Genomic DNA, 21,920 nt, shown 5'->3' on the forward strand with positions numbered 1-21,920 from the left:
TTAGTGAACAAAGGCGCTCCTGATATGGTTTTGCTTACATGAAATTTCCAAGAGGAATCAGAAGCAGACAGCTAAACCACCTCAGAGACGGCCGTTTCCACAGGCTATACTGGGAACTACATATTCATTGGTAGGATGTGGGGAAATTTTGCAGAAATACTGAAGCATATTAGGAGCTGCAGAAATCACTAAATTGGAATTAGTCATCCACTTGAAGATTTAAATTAGATTGCACTTAGGTCAGATAATACTGTTGAGATGCACAGAATGCACTTCTTCCATGCAGCCTTCTCTATCATTCTTTAAACATTTGTTATCTTCTCAGTTATGCTGTTCTATTTTGAATGTGTCCTCAGAAAGAAAGTACTAACAGGATTAACAGCTGCATTCAGCAGTATGCTTCCATGCTTTGGCAATTTTAAACAACTACACTGCTCCTCCTGGCTTGCAAGACAATTAACATATGTGCTAGCAGTACCTACTGTTTCTTAATTAATAGAATAGTTGCAAACATTGCCAGAGATGAAGGCATAAGGATTGTTTAATTACATAAGCTAGCAATAATTAGCTGCTACTAAGGTTATTCTCGACTGGAATGTGTCTGAGAGGGCAAGTGAGTGTTCATATGACAATAGTAAAATACCCTGTTCTGTTCAAGAAGCTAGGACCATTTTACTGGATCTCAATTTTCAGGAAAGCGTGAAGGCAAGATGCTCGTCACATCTCTTAACTGCTTTGGTGAATTGCAGCTATTTGGTGACAGGACCAATAGCTTATTTCTGAGACAGCTCTGTAATATAAAACTTTAAGACAACTGAACATGCATATTTGTATTGCACTTAATTAGAACTAACTCTAAGACACAGATAATTTTTCACCTTATTTGAACTACCACTCTAATCCAGAGCCAGCAAGTAACTATGCTGTAACCAAGGGCTGTAGCTTAGAATTGACTAAACAGTAAATGCTGCAACCTTGTTAAATCATGAAAAATTTATTTTCATTACATATATATGAAGGTAAAAGATTTCAGTCAACAGTGTTTTGAACAAGCATTTCTGACATGAACCTGTTAGTGTAGCTAGGCTGAAACTTAAAGTTAGTGTTTTGCCTTTATTTAGTAATTATTTTCTAGTGTGTGTATATACAGAATTCATTTCCTGTTAGAATACCAGACAGTAATATTGCAACATTTACATTCCTCATATAAAATGCTGTAATATACATTTTCAGCTCAGTGTAGATATATAAATATGTACAAAATAAACATTATTGTAATTAATATATTCAGACCAGGTATCATTTAGCAACATCAAAAGCAGATGCACATAGATTTAAGTGAAAATGGTGAAAAACACCTTTATGACATTAGTGACCATTATTTGCATATATGAACTAGTACAGATAAAGGCTCCTCTTTCAAGCCTTCTGTGGGCATCCAATAACTTCAGTAAAAACAAAAGTAATTGAGAAGCTTAATATATATATAGATAATGTGTCATGATCAGATGGTTTACTGGGGTCCATCTTGATCACAAACGGATAACCATGTAAAACATACACGTTTGTTCAGAGCATAAAATATTGCACAAGAGCAATTTCTTTTGAGGAAAATAATTCCTGTTTGTGAACAGCAAAAATGGTTCTCACACATTAAAGAAATGATATATTTGCAGTTTCTAAACCAAGGAACATTCAGTAATACTGTCAGAACTGTCATCCATCAACTTCTTCCCAGCCTGTTTTATGGCAATGGTGTATCATTAGCAAGATTTGGCAAAGAGAGAAGGCAGATAGACAGTACATGTATATATTTATCACAAGCCAGACCAGATCCAATGGTTACTTAACTGAAACTATCCAGCAGCTAGTTTTTCTGACAATTTCACCCTTAAAAGAAATATGAGGGTCTTCAATGCTAGTCACAGTGATAATCACACGGTAGTAGAGTAAGATTCCATTCTTCTCTGCTTGGAAACCATCTTGTCGGAGTTCTCAGCCTGAAGGGCACTTTCCTCAGTATCACTGTCGCTGCTGTCTACAACTGTGTGATCCAAAGCCATCTGACCAGTCCTCCTATGTAGATGAAAGTTCACCCCACTCTCCTGTATGGAGTTAGTTATAAAATCTTCATCAGAAGAATGAAATGATTCATCATCTCCTGTGAAATGGTTGACAATGTGAATCCCATCAAAAGTGGGTTGGTCTGAGAAGTCTCTCTGGCCTTTGAGACATTTGATCTGTTAGAAAAAGCAGAAGTTAACAGTTAATCAGAGTTGAAGAGTTCAGTAGTAACAAAAAAAACCTTCAGAACCCCCAAACACCCACCCCCAAAACAAAAAAATAACCCAAAATGCATTTCTAGAAAATATATTATTGATGTCTTACTGGATCAAATTCTACAAGTAGCACATCTGAAACTCATCTGGGATGAGAATAAAGTGATTTCTTACTTCTGGCTGCCCAAGGACAGACCTTGAAAGAATGTGTTAAATAGTACTTGGAATTTTCCAAAATTCTCCTACCACTCCTAGAGCATTTCAGTTTTAAGGTTTAATAATCAAGGTACCTAGAATCACTAATGATAGATTCTTCTGGGCTATTTACTGCATCTTTAATATCCCCACAAGGATGGTTTATAGTTAGTTTTCTAGAGTGACCTATTTGTTCTGACATCCTACTTTTACAGCTCCATTTTTTTTCCCTCCTTATCACCTAACATCTCATTTGAGAAAAGTCCTCCCCCAGTCCCAAAGAGCAGGGTCCCAAGCGTATATCACCACTTCCACATACCCATAAGAAAGAAACCCAAACCCAGAGAATATGCTTAGTTCTCCCCACACTGCAAGATTTAGTGTCTTTTCATTATCTAGATCAGACCAAATAAGCTTTCAAATCAAGAAGCATGAAACTTCTCTTTGTACAGCATAAATAGATTGTAGTTCCTGTTTTAAGAAAACATCAAACAAGACAAAAATGATTTTCAGACCATGACAGATATGATAACACTTTAACTCAAAGCATACTGCAAAATGATAAACTGTTACAACCATGCATTCAAGCTATTCAAAAGTAAAACCTAAAGCTCTGAAATCTGACAAGTCCCTGTTAATTTAGGGAAAATAACTGCTCACTGAAGTAATCCTGAGGCATGGGTTTGTTTTCTTTTTGTGTTTTTTTTTTTTTTTTTTTAGAGTAATTGTCAGTTTTGCTAGTTTTTAGTAGCAACTATATCATGGTCAGCCTGACAATTTAAGAGTATTAAGCTAAAAATTCCAAGGATGAGGAAAAACATTAAAAATGCATTATAGCAACTTCCTAATATCACTCTGGAAGTTTAAAAAGGACGATGCACCAAATGCTATTTTGTAAGTGACTTTTCACAATGAGAAAGACCTGGAAAAGAAGTAAAGCCTGAAGAGCTTCTTCACATAAACCTATTAGTAGTTTCAGAAGCCTGAAGCAATATTAAATTTAATAAAAGTGCATGTAGGTCCTTGCTATTGACACCAACAGAAGATTTTACCTGTCCATTCAGGGAAGAAGGAATCTCTGTACTTACCATGGGCTTGTGCAAAAGATGAGAATAAAAAGGAGTTGAAAAAAGATCAAAAGTCATCATCATGTTAGAAGCCATCAAATCAGATATTAACAGCATATAAAAGCTCCAGCTTTTAATCTATATCAAAACATTCCTGTTAGGAATATGGGTACATGCTGTAAATCTAAACCTTGGTGGTAACTACATGTACTAATGTTAGCTGTCTGCATTTTCTTCACATACACATAGGCTGTAGTTGTTTCATGACAACCTTGCTGTGTAAAGGCAAGCAAAACAAAGTTCCACACCTACACAGCATCATATATGATGTAAGCAAAATCAGCTTTTACCAAATATTAGACCCTGGACAGTAACATGTCTCTGGAATAGATTTTTACGAGTTTACAAACCTAGATACAGAAAGCCTAAAACAGAGATTCTTGTGTCAGTTAAACATACTATCCCTCAAAATATCCTGCAATATGATCAGATTAGCTGCCACATGAAGTTTCCAAAACAGCTATCAATTTTAGTCACTAAGGAAAGAAGCCACAGAAAAACAAAACCAAACCCAACAATTTCTCTCCACCCTCACCACAGAAAAAAAGCCCCACCATACAAACAACTACAAATTTCAATTAGAGTAAGAAATTATACATTTTTAGGTATGCATAGTTAAGCCACTGCTTCACCTGCAATTATAAAGCTGATAGTCAATGTTAGTTGTTTTGAACCTTCAGAAAGCCAAGCCAATGACCTCAACTGTTTTCCTGAAGTCTTCAACACAATACCTTTAGATGAGTGTGTTTACGTAACATAACAAAATCATAGCTTCATGGTTTTAGGTAGTAGCCTTTCCAAACACCAAATGAGAGTCTGTGGAAAATGATGTTGGTGAAACAATCATGAATAGACAGTCTTTGCCAATTCTTAAAGTGAGTCTGGGAAAACAGTGTGTTGCTATCTTTTGTTATTCTAATGAAAGGATGCACAGTCTGTGACCTTCCAGGAACACTTCTTTTGACCTGCAGCTTCACACTTGCCTGCCCTTTTTCTCAAGCACTCCTCAGAATCAAGGTGAGCCAGACTGCTAGAGAGAAACATGAATGTACTGTAGAGAATATGTCCGACAAGTCTATTGGTGGTCATATATCATTAACTTCCACTACTACTTAAAAAACATTCATCTCAGCCAGGAGCACAAACACTGTAGCATAGAATTTGTCTGTATTATGGGGACAGACAGGCTGGAAAGCAACACTGCTGAAGAGGTCCTGACACACAAAGCTAAACACAAATCAGCAGTGTCCCTGAGCAGGGAGGAAAAATAACTGCATACTAGGCTGTAATGACAAGGGCATAGCCAGTACATCATGGGAACCGATTCTTATCTGGCATCTGTGCTATTCTGCACTTGCTACCTCACTCCTTCCTCAGTACAAGATATTCATTAGTAGATTCAGTGGAGAGGTAACAACACAGTTAAGGGGTAGAAGCCTTTAACTCCTTAACTCCTATCTTAAGGCAGGAGCACCTTGAGGTAACAGAGAACTGGTTCTTCACTGAATTGTATGGTGGGAGAAGAGACATTAATCGTAATGCAAAATACAAGACTGTGTTTGAATATGAAAGAAAAAGAGTTGCTACAAGGCTAGTTAGGAAACGGAACAGGTTGTTTAGAGATTGTATGCTCTCCATCCTCAGTGGGTTTCAACACCCAACTGACAAAGCCTTAATCCCTATTTTAAGTTCAGCGTTGGTCCTGTTTTAAGCAGGCAGCTAGTCTAAAGGCCTCCCAGGATCCCTTCCAACTTAAAAGATAGTCTGCATTTCAGTGAGATGTGTGAAAAGCATAGGCAGTGGGATGCATGTTCCTGTTCTAATAACAGCCATTTTCAGTTTGAGAAACTGAAATTCAGGAGCATTTCTGAAGGAGCCTGATGATCTGCAATTCTGTACCTGCCAAAATCACTGCACTTCTTAAAAATCTAAGTGCTGTCATTTGAATCCAAACGCATTAAATTACATTAAATATCAGGACACAAATTTATCACAAAACCTAGTCTTCAAAAGAATGTTATTTTTATTTTACAGTTATAAATTTGTCACTTTAATCTTGAAAATATTTAAGTTCTTCAATTGAAGGTAGAATCTGATTTGCACCTTAATTTTTGTTTTTATACATGAATATTGATGTAAGCAGCTAATCTCCAAGAAATTAAAATGATCCAACAGAATAGACTGGGGTCAGCTGTACACTATTTTCAGTTTTGTGTAGTTTCAGTGTTGAAGATACTTCAGGGGCATGTCAATCTAATATCTATTCAGGAGCATTTCTGAAGGAGCCTGATAATCTGCAATTTCTGTTGCAGCAGAAAGGCTTTGTAAGGCTTCTCAAAGCATTTGGAACTACTAGACAGCATGCGCTCCAATGCAATTAGATACCAGTGGCTTATACCAGTGTAAGGATCTAAAACCAGAGGTTTCTTAAAATGAAAATTTTGTACTCTACATAGCTTACAGCCTAGCAAGTGAGCCTCTGCATTTCTAATACAAAAAGCAGTATCTTTTTTAAAGATGGGAACATACGTGTTCTACTGGCTCAGGGCAATGGTCCATCAGCCTAATGTTCTGTTTCCAACAGTGACAACAAGACTTTCACGTGGTTTTGTTTTTAAGGGAAAGCATGTGAATATGACCAGTTTTTGCAATCCATTCCCTTCATACTGCCAAGCCGCCCCTCACTTGTCCAGAAACTGTTGTAGCAGACATGAGAGTGTATTTCTTCCTAGGTGCTTCAGCATCCATTTATAGACCAGCTGTCCATGACTGATTTAATTTTTTTTTTTTACTGTCTATCTCTACAGCTTCCTGTGACAGTAAGTTCCAGAAATTCCTTTATTTGTTTTAAACTAATCTCCCTGTTTCAGGAATTGCTCCCAAATTCTAGAAGTGCAGGAACAAGCATTGAAATGCGGTTCTGCAGCCACAATTCTTTAACTTATGTCATAATGCCTCCCTCAGCCTGCTCTCTAAAACAGATAATTCCTAAGCCTTTTTAGTGTCATGAGCAGGCAGTACTCAAGATGACTAATCATTTTAGTTGCCCTTTAACTTCCCTACAGACCTTTTTTACACTCTCTACATCCAAGGTTTTGTAGTAGCACTATAAAACATTTTATTTTGTTTCTAATACACTTCCTGTTGAAGTCCAACATTGTCTTGTCTGTTTTCACTGCTGCTGCATTCTAAGCAATGATGTCTGAGGACTCTCAGCAACAACTCTTTCAAAAAGATCTTTCCTGATCTCTAACTGCCAATTGTGTAGGTATGCCTTAGATTTTGCCAATTCACAGTGAAGTTCATCTGGCATCTTTTTAAAGAGGGACTTCTTGAGATTCTTGCTGTCAGTGTTTTATTTGAACATGGAAAAAAGAGCTTAGTAGGAAGTAAAGTATTATGCCAAGATCTTGTTCATGTAGCCAAGGATATCAAGATAATGGGAAATCTGACTAAGGACTCGGGGGTGTGAGGGGAGCACACATAGACCCAATCCAAACACAACTTCTCTCCTCCTCAAACCCTAGTTCTATGGTATCCTTATCATTCCACCTGCAGGAAAAAGCACAGCCCTTTTCCTTGCAGCGATGTTGAGCACAGTATGGACTTACACCCCAGGGTCTATCACTTTTGTTCTCTTTTGTACAGAAAGCCAATATCAGTTAAAGCCTTCTCAGTTTTGGGTTTGCCCTCTTTTTCCCCTTGTGAAGGGAACTAGACATCTGTCACTCCACCAAGTGACATTCAAATGAACCCTGGCTGTTTTTACTGCTTTGGTTTTGCAAGAATCACAAATCTGATCACATCTGTAAAAAAACCTAGGTCTGGTAAGCCCACGTGGTTTGCTTTTAATTCTCAAATTCAGGTCATATTGTCTATAATGACTGCAGCTTCAACCCAGTTTTCACTACAGCATGCGCATGTGGTCTTTAAAAGGATAACATTATTTGACCAAAATGTTTATCATTACCAATTCAAAAGCAACCTGAGTCAAGAACAGAATCTTAACAATAATAATGTTTGAATTTATATACCTTCTTGTAGCTAAAGAATTCAGCATTTTAAAGACAAACTATCTGTCCTACTGGTCAGCATATTAAAAGATTTTAATTTTATATACTCTTAAAAGGTTAACAGTGTACTTTCACAAATTCAGAAGAGCTGAAAAATGGCTAACAGTCAGATCCCTGAACCCCAGAATAAACTTTCTTACCTGATGCTGACTGCCTCATCAAGCCAGGCATGAAGGAAAAACAGTAGAGAAATTTAGAAGTTTTAGTACAATTCACAAGTTCTTCCATTTTAAATCATACAGCAGCTTTTGAAGCATGCTAATCAGTTGCCAGCAAGTTACATTTCTAAGCCCCTTTGTTTTTTAACTAGAGAACATGACTCAAATTTCCAAGTGAGACTTTGTTAAAGAGACTTCTACTGAAGGTCTGGGAGACATTTTTATGTTGCAACCTGTGATTTTTTTTTTTTTTTAAGTGAGGAATTCAGTGGTGCAAAGAAGTCAAACTGCTACTTTTTGCTCTCTTCAAAAGGCTTCACTGACTAATTCTTGAAGTTTACTCAATTCTGAAGTAGTAAACAAGAGTTTTAACAAAGCTTACCAATAAATATTCAACTTACTTACACTAGGATAAGCAAGCAATACACAAGTGAGATCAAAATAGGATACAAGTATGAACGCTGCCTTGGGTGAATGAAATTGGTTTTGGCAGAAGGCAGGATGTTATATTTTTATTTAAAGAATAAAGGTGGTGAATTCTCAGTGCTTCTTTTAGAGGAATCTAAAAAAATCAGAGCTCCCTCTGTCTCTACCTTAGTAACAGTAGGAAGTCTTAGTAAGATTTCCTGCTTAAAAACCATACACGATTCAAAAGAAAACCAGAAGGTTGCTGAAAGTATGATTTAACCACATTTAGCTTAAGAGAAACAAGTCATAAGCATTTTCAAATCTGTCCTGTAATTCATATAATTACAAACCAGTTAAAAATATCAGTTATGATCTATTAAATTATAATCACATTTAACATGAATAAAACCAGTCTAATTGAAGTTCTTAAAAATTCCACAGCATCTAATGGGCTCCCTTATTATACTTAACAGCTGACTGCTACTTATTGCTGACCCTCTCCATTGTGACAAGATCACTCTAGTTCAAGGCATATATTAATACATCACTTCTTTAAAATAAAGCTCTCAGTAACTTCTTTTGCAAAAATGCTTATCTCAGAAAAAGCAATTGCAGCATCTCAGATTGAATTAATAGAAAACACATTGTCATCTCGGAGACAATGTATCAAGCCAGGCAAATATGTCCAGTAAGTCATATATTATCAAATATTACATCCAGAAGCATTTCTGCACATGCACACAAAAAGAATGAAGGTTAAGGTTGCAGGCCTTTTCATGCTACTTTTTCCACTTTCATTAATATAAGTGACTCCTTATATATCTTCAGCTTTCTGAAGCCCATTTTTAAATATACAATTGTACTTCAACAGTGAGCCACATTCATACCAAAACCATCGCAACATGAACACTGCACAAATGGAGACATCATGAGCTAAATGAACAGTTGCAGAAACTAATATTAGCAATCCATCATCTGATGTAATTCTTAACAAGTTTAATGGCTCTACAGTTACAATGTAAATGGGGTTTCTCAAGTTCCCCAGCAGAATTAGCTTCTGTATATGAAAGGGACTGCTATGCATGCATTGTGACAGAACTATATCAGAGCCATTGCTTATTGATCTCTGAAAAGTCTGAGGTTTAAAAAAAGCCTAAGTATGGTTTCATATATTCTGCATCAATGTTTAATCCAAAAAACAACATTAAAGACATTCTTAATTTTCCTCAAGAATGAGATTTTACCCATATCATATGCAAAAGACAGAGGATAGTCTTCTGAGAGCTTCCTGATGATTTGTATAGCTCTCAAGATTATGTGTAAAATAAGTCAGCAACACATACTGTATATGGCAACATTTTTTGTTTAGAAACAGTGAAGCATTCTCTAGCAAATTTAACAAGAAATTTGAAAAGGGTCTGTGAAATGAGAAACGTGTTATAATTGTAATTGTATTAAGACAAAGCTCAAAGTTGCAGCTTTTATTTCAGTGTCAATTTCCTGTTTCCCTTCAGTGAACATTAAGGTTTTTTTTTTCTAAAGCCATAGCTATAAATTAGGACTAACTTGTCCTAATAATTAGGACTATCTTGTAAATAACAGCCATGAGCAATGCCAGACAAGGGTCATTCTTGGAGCCGATTATTCAAGAAGCCCAAACCAACCAGACACTGAACCCAGGAACTCTTATTTACCCCGCTTGCTCTTGTTACCTGATCACTGTTGTCCCTCCAGAGGAGGAGGCCCTAATATCATGGACTCACTGTTTGAAAGATGATAGCCGAGAGGAACAGTATGGGCTTCCCTTCTCTGAAAAGCTGCAGAGATGGCCACCCCCACATCTCTTACCAAAACCATTTGGATTCTCCAATGCCATATATACCTTTAGAGATTTATAATCTAAATTAGAATAAATTTTGTAGACCTCAAAAGATGTGTAAGGAATAGGTAAAAAGAAAAAAAAAAGGGGGGGGGGGATCACAATGAACATATTTTCCTTTCATTGTGAAGCAGATATGGAAAAGATCTGTAACAGTCAGAGATATCCTTAGTAGAGAAATTCAGAAAATAGGTCACATCTCATTTATTAGTTTCACAGTGTTGTCTTTGTTCGTCTTTTTTTTTTTTAAATTTAAATTATTAAAACTCTTCCAGGACAACTTTGAATCTTCTCAGATTTCCTAAAAAAGTCAGCTTAAGATCTAATTTTGTAACTGATACAATAGACAATAATATTTTCAAATAGGAAGTTTTACTATGCTGCTGTCTTTACTGCTCCTTTCTCCAAGATTTAATGTCATGTCAAAATACAGAAAATCCCAGCAAGTTAGCCAGATTTTGTTGAAATAAAGTTGTTCAAAACATTCCAGTGGGTTGTCAGAGTCAGGGACATGAGGAAGAAAGTGAATACATTTAAAAGTGCATTCAGAAACTCAGGAAAATATTTCAGGGAAGTTTTACTACAATACTAATGAGGATAAAAATACTTTTTCCCCTTGTAGTTCACCTAAACTACAAATATTCAAGTTAGCCTGAAGTGTTCAGGGTGGAGGTTGGACATAAATTTGGGGTTTAGTAGACTGGAGTCACCATTACATAGCCTTATGATTTGTCTTTGCTTTTGCCTTTCCCCCACACCCAGAAGCGATGTTTGTAAGGCAGCACTCAAGATTCTAATCAGAGTCTCATTTATCATATCAGACTAGTTAAGCAAAATAGAGCAAACAAACTCTTCTCTAAAAAACCATCCAGTGCATTATATACTGTGACTTCAGAAAGCAGGAAATGTCTTGATCGTGCTTACAAATAACACGCAGTGAGAGGATTTCAAAAGCTGTTTGCAAAATTACTTCCTTTGGTTAGTAGTTAATAAATCTCTATTACACATTTCATTTACCATGGAGGCTTATTTATTTTAAGACATAGTTTTGTCTTTGATATCCTTTAAATGTGGAAATTAATTTCCTTATCTAAAAATTTTCACTCAGCAGAAGTTTCAGTGAGATAAACAAAATGCTGATTTTTAAGGAGTCTGGCAATGACCTTTGAAATGAAGTTGTTAGCCAATCCCTGTAGGATCCCATAGAAAGAGCCTAGCTGCACTCCTATGTGCCTGAAGTTCTTGATCTGCACTATCTCAATCTTTCTGGAGTTCATAAATGTAATTCAATCTGATATAGTTGCAGTCTGACCTATACATTTGTTGCAGCAAATGCAGCAAACCACCTTGAAACAGAACCCCAAATTTAAGTCAACAGGCAATAGCAGAACGTGATCAGAAGTCAGATCAAGTATTAAACTCCAGGTTTGATAGGCCTTTTGTCAGCTCAAAGAAGAACAGCAGTGAATGACAATACTATATACGTGAACAGACCTAGACTGCTTTTTTTTTTGGTTGTACCAAAATGGTTGCTGTACTTCAAAGACAAAAACCTCAAGAGTCTCTGGACTGAGATTTTTAGATTTCTTTTGTCATCTATATTAGGACTGAAAGCAAGAGTCATGAGGTACTACAACATTAGATGAATCTGCCCCATGCGTCATTAACTCTTTGGAATCCAAGCTCATGTATGTGATCAACTACTGTTTAAGGGAATAATTACTTTGTTTTTGAAACTCGTACTTTTAGAAGAATGACCCAGAGGAACAGAACTGGCATACAACGTGAAATATTTATCTCAAATGAACTTCACTGCGCGTATCACTAGACAGAGTTCAAACTATTGCAGCATGTGTCATAAGTGAAAAGCAAAGAGCTGCAAGAAATTTCCAAACTGAGTCATCTCAGGCTTCTGGGCTTTTTAATAGCACTTAAATATTTGGTCTCTCTTTTTAACTGCCAGCTTCTTTAAGTCATATTCAGTCTCACAGTAGTATGAAATGCTTTGCAAAATCCCTGTGGATGTCAGAAAGTTTAAGTAAAATCTAGGAAATAGTTGTAATGCAGTAAAAGAAAGCCCATCTCCTGTTGTCCTGCTATTTATTTCATATTGCTCTGAATGTGATCTTAAAGTTCCTGACTTAAGTTTTTATAAGAAGTGGCTTTTCAACATTATCAGTTAAAAAGCACTTGAGCCAAAAGGAAACATGATGTTAAATGCATGTTGCGTATCAGTTTTACCATAGACATGTCTGCTGTATTGTAAACGTGACAAAGATTAAAACTAGCAACAAGTGCTCAGACCAGAAGGTTTCCAGTGAATCAGAACAGGAAACCAATAAAGCGATCAATGGGAGGTCACGACTTTTTGATCACTGCATATAAGGCTGAAGAATCTGGTTCTGATCTAGTGCTGTGTAATCAAATTAAACTTTGAAGTTCTGTATCGAATATGCAATTGAAATAGCAACAGCGCTAAGGAAGTACCCAACTTTCAAGCTTTTTTCAAAAGAAAACAGTCTTTGGTAACCATAAGCCAGATTTTATCTATTGATGGAATTTTTCTAAGATCTGACAAGTTTTTTGCTGCAAGATTGTATGCAATTCCAAAAAAAGTTCTAAGCTGACTTAGCCCTGGGAAGTTCCTATAAATAGCTACTTGGTAAATAGAAGGAAAGTTCCCAGCAACTCTTCCTACAAGAAGTTCTAACGAAAGTGTTTATTTGGAGTGAGGACATGGTATCAAAAATATGTTAAAACAGCAGCATGATCACACTGAATATAATGCAATTATTATATTCAAGGAACTACCTAAATCTCAATGCTCCTTCTCCCTAGAGCACGCATCTACAAATACAAAAAAGTTACTGAAACCTCAAGCATTAACTAGAATGTACTGGCTGATATAGAGACTGAAAATGTACGCATTATAGGCAACAGTTACAGGAAATGATCATTACGCACTTTTACTCTGTCCTTTTAAAGCAGGAGTTAAACTCAGCATTTTTAAATGGACTAAGTAACATTTAGTTTTGCGTCCAACTGCAGAAATTAATTCCATCAGCGCTGGCTGCCATTCTGAGACTTATTAAAAGGACTTCAGGAGAGGTTTCCACCACATTTCCACTGTTTGCCCCACTTGCATTCAGATAAATTTACAGAGACGTACTATAAGCTAATACATAGCATTCCTCTCCTAAGTTTGTTTCATAGATGGCACTTATGTATGGCTGCTAAAACAATTTTATTTATTTTTTAAGGAACAACTACTCAGATAAATTCAAACTAATAGAACCTCAATTTCTCCAATCTTCAATCCCCAAAACTTGATTTATGGGCAGAGACACAGGAGAGACCCTGACATATCTACTACAGCAGACAGGTCACACAGCTTCAACAGTCAAGAGACAAGCATTATTGCTATGATCATGAAATAACTCGATCTACAAACACTTCTCTTGCTTTGGCAATCCAGACAAACTCTAAACAGGTACTTAAGTGTAGCTAGCTATATTAATCTCTAATGCTGCAAGCAGGGACTACTATTTGCACAGCAAGACAAATCTAGGGCTTTGACACAGTAGGATAGAGTCAGAAAAAAAGGGGGAAATGTTTGCAAAGAGAACAATCACCAATTTTCATGTATGTTATCACAGAATCTAATTTGTCAGTAGCGGCAGTGAAACAGTTAAAACTTTATACCGAAAACTTTCGCCCTCATCGATGTGAACAAAGTCATAACTATTTCGTTTGAGGGCTGACTGCATCAATATCCTGGTTACACTGTTCACATTTAGAGGTTTCCTTCACTCTCATGACAAATGGAAGATATTTTGTTGATGGAGGTGTTACTGGGGGAAGGGAGAGGAATTGACCTTACCTGATACAAAGGTGGAGGTTTTAACCAAAGGTCTGTGGAACGGAATACCATCATTATGGAATCAATCCTACCTTTTTGAGCAAGTGTAATAACAAGTCTGTGCTCATTACACTATGAATTCCCATTCAAAATTAACTGAATTAAACAACTGATGTTCATAAAATATACCGGGATTCCACTGTGCAATAACACTTCGGCCTGTGTTGATAGCTTAGTTAAGTCAGACAGTTTCCAAAGCTAGTTGTTTTATTAAGGGCAGGGTAAATAAACTGGAGAAAATTATTGGAGAATTAAGGCCCCCTTACACATCTGTAACAATCTTGGTATTATCAAGCCAGTATAACAACTCTGACTCTCAAGTACGAGCAGAGTTAAAGGAATAAAGCAGTTCACTTTTCTAAAGCATACAGTATATATTTAACTATCCTATGCAGACAAAGCTGCTAAATGAGATTGGGTGCTTGCAAACCACATGACCTCACAAATGCTATCTTATCATATCACAGGTTCCTCAGACTGACCACAACCACTTAAATCAGACTCCGGCAGCACAGAGGCTCTGCAAATTTGACACATGCTAGTAAAGCAGCTACATTTTTAGCTGCCCAGCAGCCTTGCAAGAACTTTACTTGTGGGGAGGGAAAATCTGACGGTCTCTTGTCCAACTGCGCTTGCAAGATACGGTAAAAGAAAAGCACATGATTTATTGTGCTATAAACTTCCACCACAAGTTGAAATGCTTACTTTGTAAATCTGAGGGCTAACATATTTCCTTTCAGGGACAACATTTCTTATCAAGTAAGAAAACATTTATAGAAAGCCACATATTTTGCAAGCATTTGTCTAGTGAAACAAACTATTAGGTGTTAATGGGATTCTAGTCACTATGGAGAAAAGTGCTTTGCAAGTATTAGCTACAGTACCTTTAACAACAACAGTTTTAGTGAGAACAGTGAAGTGAAAACCATGTAAAAATTGACTGAAATAACTCCCACAAAGCTTAGCTGGTTTTATAAAAGCAAGTGAGTAAAATTACAATTGACAAGAGACAAATATATATCTGCCTGTACTACATGGAAATCAAATAGTACACTCCTGCCAGAAAAAAAGGGGGGAAAATAAGTTAGCAAGAGACTGAGTGAAAGAGCATTATGTCCAATTATAAATTTTACCAAAAAAGTATTAGGACTTTCTGGACTTGCTGTTCTCTCCTTAGTTCTGATCAAAGGATTCTAAAATGCTGATAAATCTGATCTCTCAGTCTCATTTGCCCATGTGATCTGATGCACTTCTATTACCCTATAAATACATCTTCAGAGAAGAACTTTAAAAAACATTCTATTAGGTTGAACTTCAACTAAAATTCAGCTCCCCAGCTAATCCTTCTGTCTCCATCATGCAAAGCTACATACAACTCATTCATAGCTTTAAGTTACTTAAAAACATGCTCACACTACAGTCATGACTGCAACACAGCACAGGCACATCCAAAACAACTAGCTCGCCACCAGCAGTTCGACTCCAGCAGGATGAAGATCAAAGTTATTTACCCTGCTTCTGAATGTAGTCTAGTGGTGCTTCAGTAAGAGAATGTTTGATTTGGTAAGCACTGAATCTGACTCAAGGCAAGAGGAAAGGAATTATGCTTCCTGCTGGTATCCCATCATCAAGTCCAGATACTATTATTGTGAGAGAAATCAGGAGCTAGGAATGCTGCTAGAAGTGGTCAACCCACCTTGTGTGACACCAGTGGGTCACAAGTAGCATCATAATTTTGTGCTCATCTATGGCCAGTGCAGGACTCCTCATTTAGCTGTTCGTAAACACATTCTCTCATCTCCTCAGAGAACAACCTGGACCAAACTGTGCTGGAGACCAGAACCTCTCACTGGTCCATACTGATTTCAGATTACTAGCTAATAATTTAAAAAACCAAGGAGGAAATAATTTGGCAGCTTTTAAACACAGCTTAAATATCATACACTTGTATGGTAGGTAAGACCAAAGGAACAGTTAACATGATTTAAACCTTCCTCCTGTACTATAAGTACAAAGTACTATAGTGCACTGAATTTCATTTAGGTGTTGTATGATGTGGCTTATATAGGTGAGCTTTTCGGGTTTTTTTAATCCTTCACACTGATGGCTACAGTTTACTTTCCCTTCTCCATTTAGTTTCAGTAGTGAAAGCCTAGAAAGCTAAGCCAAGTTGCAAAACTCAGCCATATTACCAATTACTCCTTTGGTCACAGCTTATGCATTATTTATCCTCAAAGTAGTTACTTAAAGTGTCTTGAATCTTATTTACACAAGCAAAATCCTTTAAAAGCATAGTATTTAATCTCCAACTTTTATATCTGTTTTCATTAAGCCAATCTTAAAATGTTAGCTCACCAGGAGCAAGATCACACCATGAGATAGCACCTCTATCAGAATCTTACAACTGCATTAGGTTCTTAAAACATAATATCAGATCCATTCGTAGATAAACTATATGTATGTGCGATGAATTGTAGGCTAGGGGTCACTGCTTCTTTGAAGAGCCAACAAGTTTTCAGACACCAAAAATGGGAAAGACTTCAAGAAATCTCCCCTTTTTTGCACTGTCATAATGCAAAAATAGCCACCAGGCTTTTATTAAATGTTCTATTATAAACCCTTTTAAAAGCCTCAGAAAATTATTTCCGTGCAATAGTAATAATGCTCCAGTCACCTGTCATCATCTTTTCATCAGCAGTGCTGAGATTCTGTTAACATGGGCAGTTTGCAGAAGGTTTTCTGAGTGTTGTAACAGTGTGCCATGCCAACATCAGGATTTTATTTTTCATTCAAATACCAAACAAACATGCATAAGATTTGAACATTAGAAAACAATCTCATCCTTGCTTCCCCTCAAAATATTTCAAGCAATTATTTAAGAGTATATAGAATCATAGAATAGTTAGGGTTGGAAAGGACCTTAAGATCACCTAGTTTCAACCCCCCTGCCATGGGCAGGGAAACCTCACATTAAACCATCTCACCCAAGGCTCTGTCCAACCCAGCCTTGAACACCACCAGGGATGAAGCATTCACAACTTCCTTGGGCAACCCATTCCAGTGCCTCACCACCCTTACAGTAAAGAACTTCCTCCTTATATCCAATCTAAACTTCTCCTGTTCAAGTTTTAACCCGTCACCCCTTGTCCTATCACTACAGTCCCTAATGAAGAGTCCCTCCCTAGCATCCTTATAGGCCCCCTCCAGATACTGGAAGGCTGCTCACTACAGAGGAACAGCTAGGAGAAAACTAGTGCTGTATTCTGTCTCTGCTAGCATTATAAAGAATATTTTGTCATAAAACCCCACAAAACCTAAAACAAAAGGCATCGCTAAGCTCTAAGTATTCTTCAACCACTTCTGAGTTTAAAAAACTCCACAATTACTGGATCCCTTGCGTACTGGAAAAGGTTAAAAATGGATTTTAAAAAGTTATCTTCAACATCTGCATTCCTGCTTTCTAAGAAAAAAGTGCATGCTAAGTGAAGAAAGCACTAAGTTTCTGTACATTGCGGCTCCCTTTCATAAAGCTGTTCCCTAATGCAGGTGGCCAATACAGAGCAGGATCATAGCCTCATGGATTAAATAGTGCTCTACAATCACAAACTGAACAGGCTGCTTGGTTTTGAGCCTTGCATAGGTATCAGGCACAATTCAGTTTTTAATATGAAAATTGTCAGAAGATTAAAACAAATCTACATTTGTATAAATAAGAAACTGAAATCTAACCACAAAACAAACTCATTAAAGCATTCCAAGAGACAAAACTCAGCTAACGGTATGACCAACTTTACGGAGTTTCACATGAAATACAATTTAAACTTAAACACTTCAGTACTAAATCACAAAGTCTGTAAGACGAAACCACTTGCTTTTGTCTCCAAAGGTGCCTTGTGGTCTGCCAGCGTAACTTGTGGGTAAGCATGTCAATTCTAATCTTTTGTGCCACTCCTGTAATCTAGGTAATACATACAAGCCTTGCAACATCCAACAGGAAGCAGAGACAGCTGCTGTGTAATATATATATGAAGTGACTGCATGTACCGAGGGGTAGTGCATGAAATGCAGAACTTCAGCAGTTTATAAATCATTTAATTCCATTCAGTTTTGAATTCAAAGTAGGCTGCAACAAACTATGAAGAACCTCCTCTTTTTTTTTCTTTTTTCTCTCTAGTATGTGATTTATGCTGCAATAAGTAACAACTAGCTCAAGGTTTATCCTAGTTTTTCTTGAACCTTCAACTTTACTTAATGGAAACTTGTAACAGTCCAAGTTTTCTACATACAGTAACTGCTTTGCTTCAGTACTACCTACTGAAGTGGGATACTTTCTTGAATAGTAATGTTTCACAAAAGTCGCTTTCACTTGACATTTCAGTGTCTAATCAAAGAGAACTTCCCTGAGATATTAGCACTTCTTTTGCAGCCTGAGAGCATGTATCCCATGGGATCAATATTCCAAAGCCTGTGTAGTCATGCCATTTATGTTACATTGGTTAAAGCACATTAACTGCAAAGTCAAGTGTCAGAGTATAGTGCTCGCCAGACCTCCTTTGTCTTCTGCCAAAGACAGGGCAACAAAGTTTATGTACTTATTTACAGGAGACAGAGGCAACAGCCTGTCAGGGCTCCACAACAAAAAAGCACTGTAGGTTAAAAACCTACTAAGCTAGAACTCAAGAATGCTGTAAAGAGCTTAATGGCAGGAAAGTGGAGGAAGAAAGGAAATGCTAAGTGGAAAGATTTCAATTAATGAAAAGAAAAAATGGCAATGGGATATGAATTTCTGAAAAGGCAAGCACAATGTCTGTCTAGTGCCTATTAAAAGCTCTGAAAGAAGTTTACATTGTGACTTCCTGTTTGTGACAATCCTCAAAATTTCAGGTTTTCACACTAGTTTCAGCCTTCAACAATAAAGCCATAGGGCACAAGCATCTAACAACTTTGTGCCCAATAAAGCAACTCAGCCAAAACAAGGAAAGGAAGTGCAGCACTAAACTGACACTAAATATACATGACTCTTCACAGGATCAGCTACTGGCTAACTAGAAATACAGTAGTCTCTGCTGAGTGTCCTTTCAGCACCACCTGTTCTCCAAGTAATGCTAGGTTGTGCAAAAGATTAAAGGATCTTTGTAAGTAACTTTCTAGGCAATGAACATAAAAACAACTGGCATGTACACTAAAGTTAAAATTGCAAGTTAATAATAATTGACCTACATGTAAGGGGACGCTGAGTGAAGTTACGGCAGCATTGAGGAATTCAAGTATGAATCCAACATTTCACATAGTAATATAAATTACATTCAGTATTTTTATTCTAACCCATCCTTGGTTACTCAAGTTTGTGCAAAGGAAAAGATGCACATGAGTAGATCTAAGACGGTTTGCATAGAGGAAAAGTCTACAATACAAGTCTTGTCACAGTGGTTTTTAAAGCTCCAGATTTTGCCTGTTTGCTCTCCTGAAGTGTTAATCAAATACAAGTTAAAGACCTACTGTGAAGTAGTCAATATATACCATTCAGCTTACTATGCTACCAAAATCCACTGGTTTAGGTACAAGAGGAATCAGGCAGATACCTTGTTAAGAACAAACCAAAAATCCAATATAGTAATTCTATTTCTAGTTATTTTACCTCATTTGAAAGGTAAGAAAAAAGGTATCATTTTTTCCAAACCATCCTATGTTTTTATGACCTTTTTTCTATTTCATTTACCTTGTATATTTGATAGCAATGTACCTCATTGCTTCAGTTTTGGATGCCATACCACCAATTTCCAGTATGTGCAGTTTTAGTCAATAACAGGAACACAACTACTTGAATTTACTAAAAATAAGTTTTCTTATAATATTATTTGAAAACTGACTGTATAATTACTATTCCTAGAAGAATAGTAAAAGCAGCTGAAATTTATCCTTTAGGCTGCAAACTGCAGCATATTTAAACAGCAAACAAAATTTTGAGCTCAGAAAAGCACAAAATTACTCAATGGACTGAGATTACAACAAAGGGCAACTGGCTTGAAGTTTTTTCAAAGTATAAACAGGACTTTAAAAATTAACATTAATAATGTGAAATTATATGCAGAGTTCTGATATGCAGCTGATTTAGGTTACCACACTGGAACAACTGAGAGAAGTATCTGAAATCTGAAGTTCAGACTTATCTCCACCACAAAGCCCAGAAGTGTCACAGCAGCAGCCTACTGCACCTATACCATAGCAACACCCCCAACACCACCCTCTTACAGTGGAGAGAATTCAGTTTTAGATCCTGGACAGTAACATTAACCTTTTTTGCCGTTCTCTGGTGTTCTTTACTGGTGTCCTAGGTTTGCCCTGTCCCTGGCTACTAACCTGGCTTGCAAAAACTGATGGAACAGCAGACCTTTCACTGGAACTCTGTGATTAGGATGGATTATGCTTTTGCCAATTCTTGGTACCATCACAATCTGACAGATCTTATCACAGGATAGAATTCAAGTACCTAGCACATCCTGCATGTTATACAGGAACACATGTATTCAGATTGCTGACCGAAGACATGAAATAGCATGTATCAGAAGGCCAGAATATGGATTTATCTGCAGTTGCTTATATTAAGTATAGGATTTGCTCATTATTTTGTTCCATCCGTTGGATGGAGAACAACAATGATGTAAAGTTCTGTAAAAACGTACTACTGGAGAAAAAAAAAGTTCAATATGCAGAATTAATATTGATGGCCATGCCAAGACGTTTAATCTTGTTTCACACACAGCCATCCCACTCCTACATTAAACTATAACCCTTGCATCAATTTATGTCCAAAGTTCCACAATAGCAATATTTTACATGGTTATCATGCAGTCACCAAGAAGTCTGTTGCTTTACCAGTGCCTTCTACATGTTAACCAGTTGGGAGGTTGTGGTCAGCATGTCACATATACCATCACCCTATCTTCAGGAAGATGGCATTGCAAATTTGTAACGTTTCTTTTAGCTTTTGCAGAAGTAGAATCAAAAAGCAGCTAGTCCAAAACCAAAGAACATGGTCCTTAATGGATCTACACATGAAGACAGTTCAGTGCATATCTAAAAATGTTGATAATATAAATCGATATTTAACTATTTATACTAATCCTAACATTTAGCAATTGAGGGAAAACATTCTGACTCTTCCTATTGCAATTTTATTCAGATTTTGCTGTTTAAGGAAACACTGCAAAGTTCTTTACTTAGCAGCTATGTTAATCCAAGACTTTACTATTATTTGTTAGCATCAACTTACTTGTAAATACTATATACATTTCAGACTTAACCTTACATTATCTCAAAATCAGCCCCCCCCCCCCCGGTTATGCTCAAAATAAAGGATTGTGCATGAAGTATTAATTTCCCTCCCAAGTTTACCAACTAGACAAATAGAAACATAACTGTAGGGAAAGATAAACAAATGTTATTAGTAAACAAGGACTTTCAGGCTCTAGGAAACTCCATGTAAAGAAGCATTCAGAAATGCTGCTAAGGTAGAACATGCCTACTACATACAGTTTCTTCCTACCGTTTTTATCTATCCTAGAATGAGATGCTTTATTCCTATAGTGTTAACCTAGTTTGGAAATTAGAAGTTGAGCCACAACAAAGCACACATGAGGAAGAGGAGTGCTCATCTCCATGGAATTACTCCAACTCTGCTACTGTCGAAATTCATATTCTCTCTAGCTGATATTTGCTTTCAATCAACTTGAAATGCTAATAAGGATTTGTCTAGACTTCACTGTTTAGGAATCCCTGATATTAATCAGATTTACCATTGTTCTGTGACCTAAGGTACCTCACCTTCGTTCCAACCTGTCCACATTAACTCACACACAATAAAAACAGACACAATCATATG

At 36.8% G+C, this 21,920-nt stretch overlaps 1 protein-coding gene across 10 annotated transcripts in view; it reads right to left on the minus strand.

Annotated features, from left to right (window-relative positions):
* Positions 1 to 975: 975 nt before the first annotated feature.
* The window catches only part of EVI5 (ecotropic viral integration site 5), a 77,908-nt gene continuing 56,963 nt past the window's right edge, over positions 976 to 21,920 (minus strand). For 9 of the 10 annotated variants that reach the window (XM_062613183.1, XM_062613190.1, XM_062613184.1 and 6 more), the window contains one exon: positions 976 to 2,240. In XM_062613183.1, coding sequence (XP_062469167.1) covers positions 1,935 to 2,240 — 306 coding nt within the window. In that variant the 3' untranslated portion in view covers positions 976 to 1,934. Of the gene's footprint in view, positions 2,241 to 4,233; positions 7,825 to 21,920 lie in introns of all 10 variants that reach the window. The other variant, XR_009963705.1, reaches the window with a different exon arrangement.

The sequence above is a fragment of the Pezoporus occidentalis genome, unplaced genomic scaffold (assembly GCF_034315485.1).
Source record: "Pezoporus occidentalis ecotype Australia unplaced genomic scaffold, CSIRO_AGI_Poc_V1 ctg164, whole genome shotgun sequence".
Classification (NCBI taxonomy): Eukaryota; Metazoa; Chordata; class Aves; order Psittaciformes; family Psittacidae; genus Pezoporus; species Pezoporus occidentalis.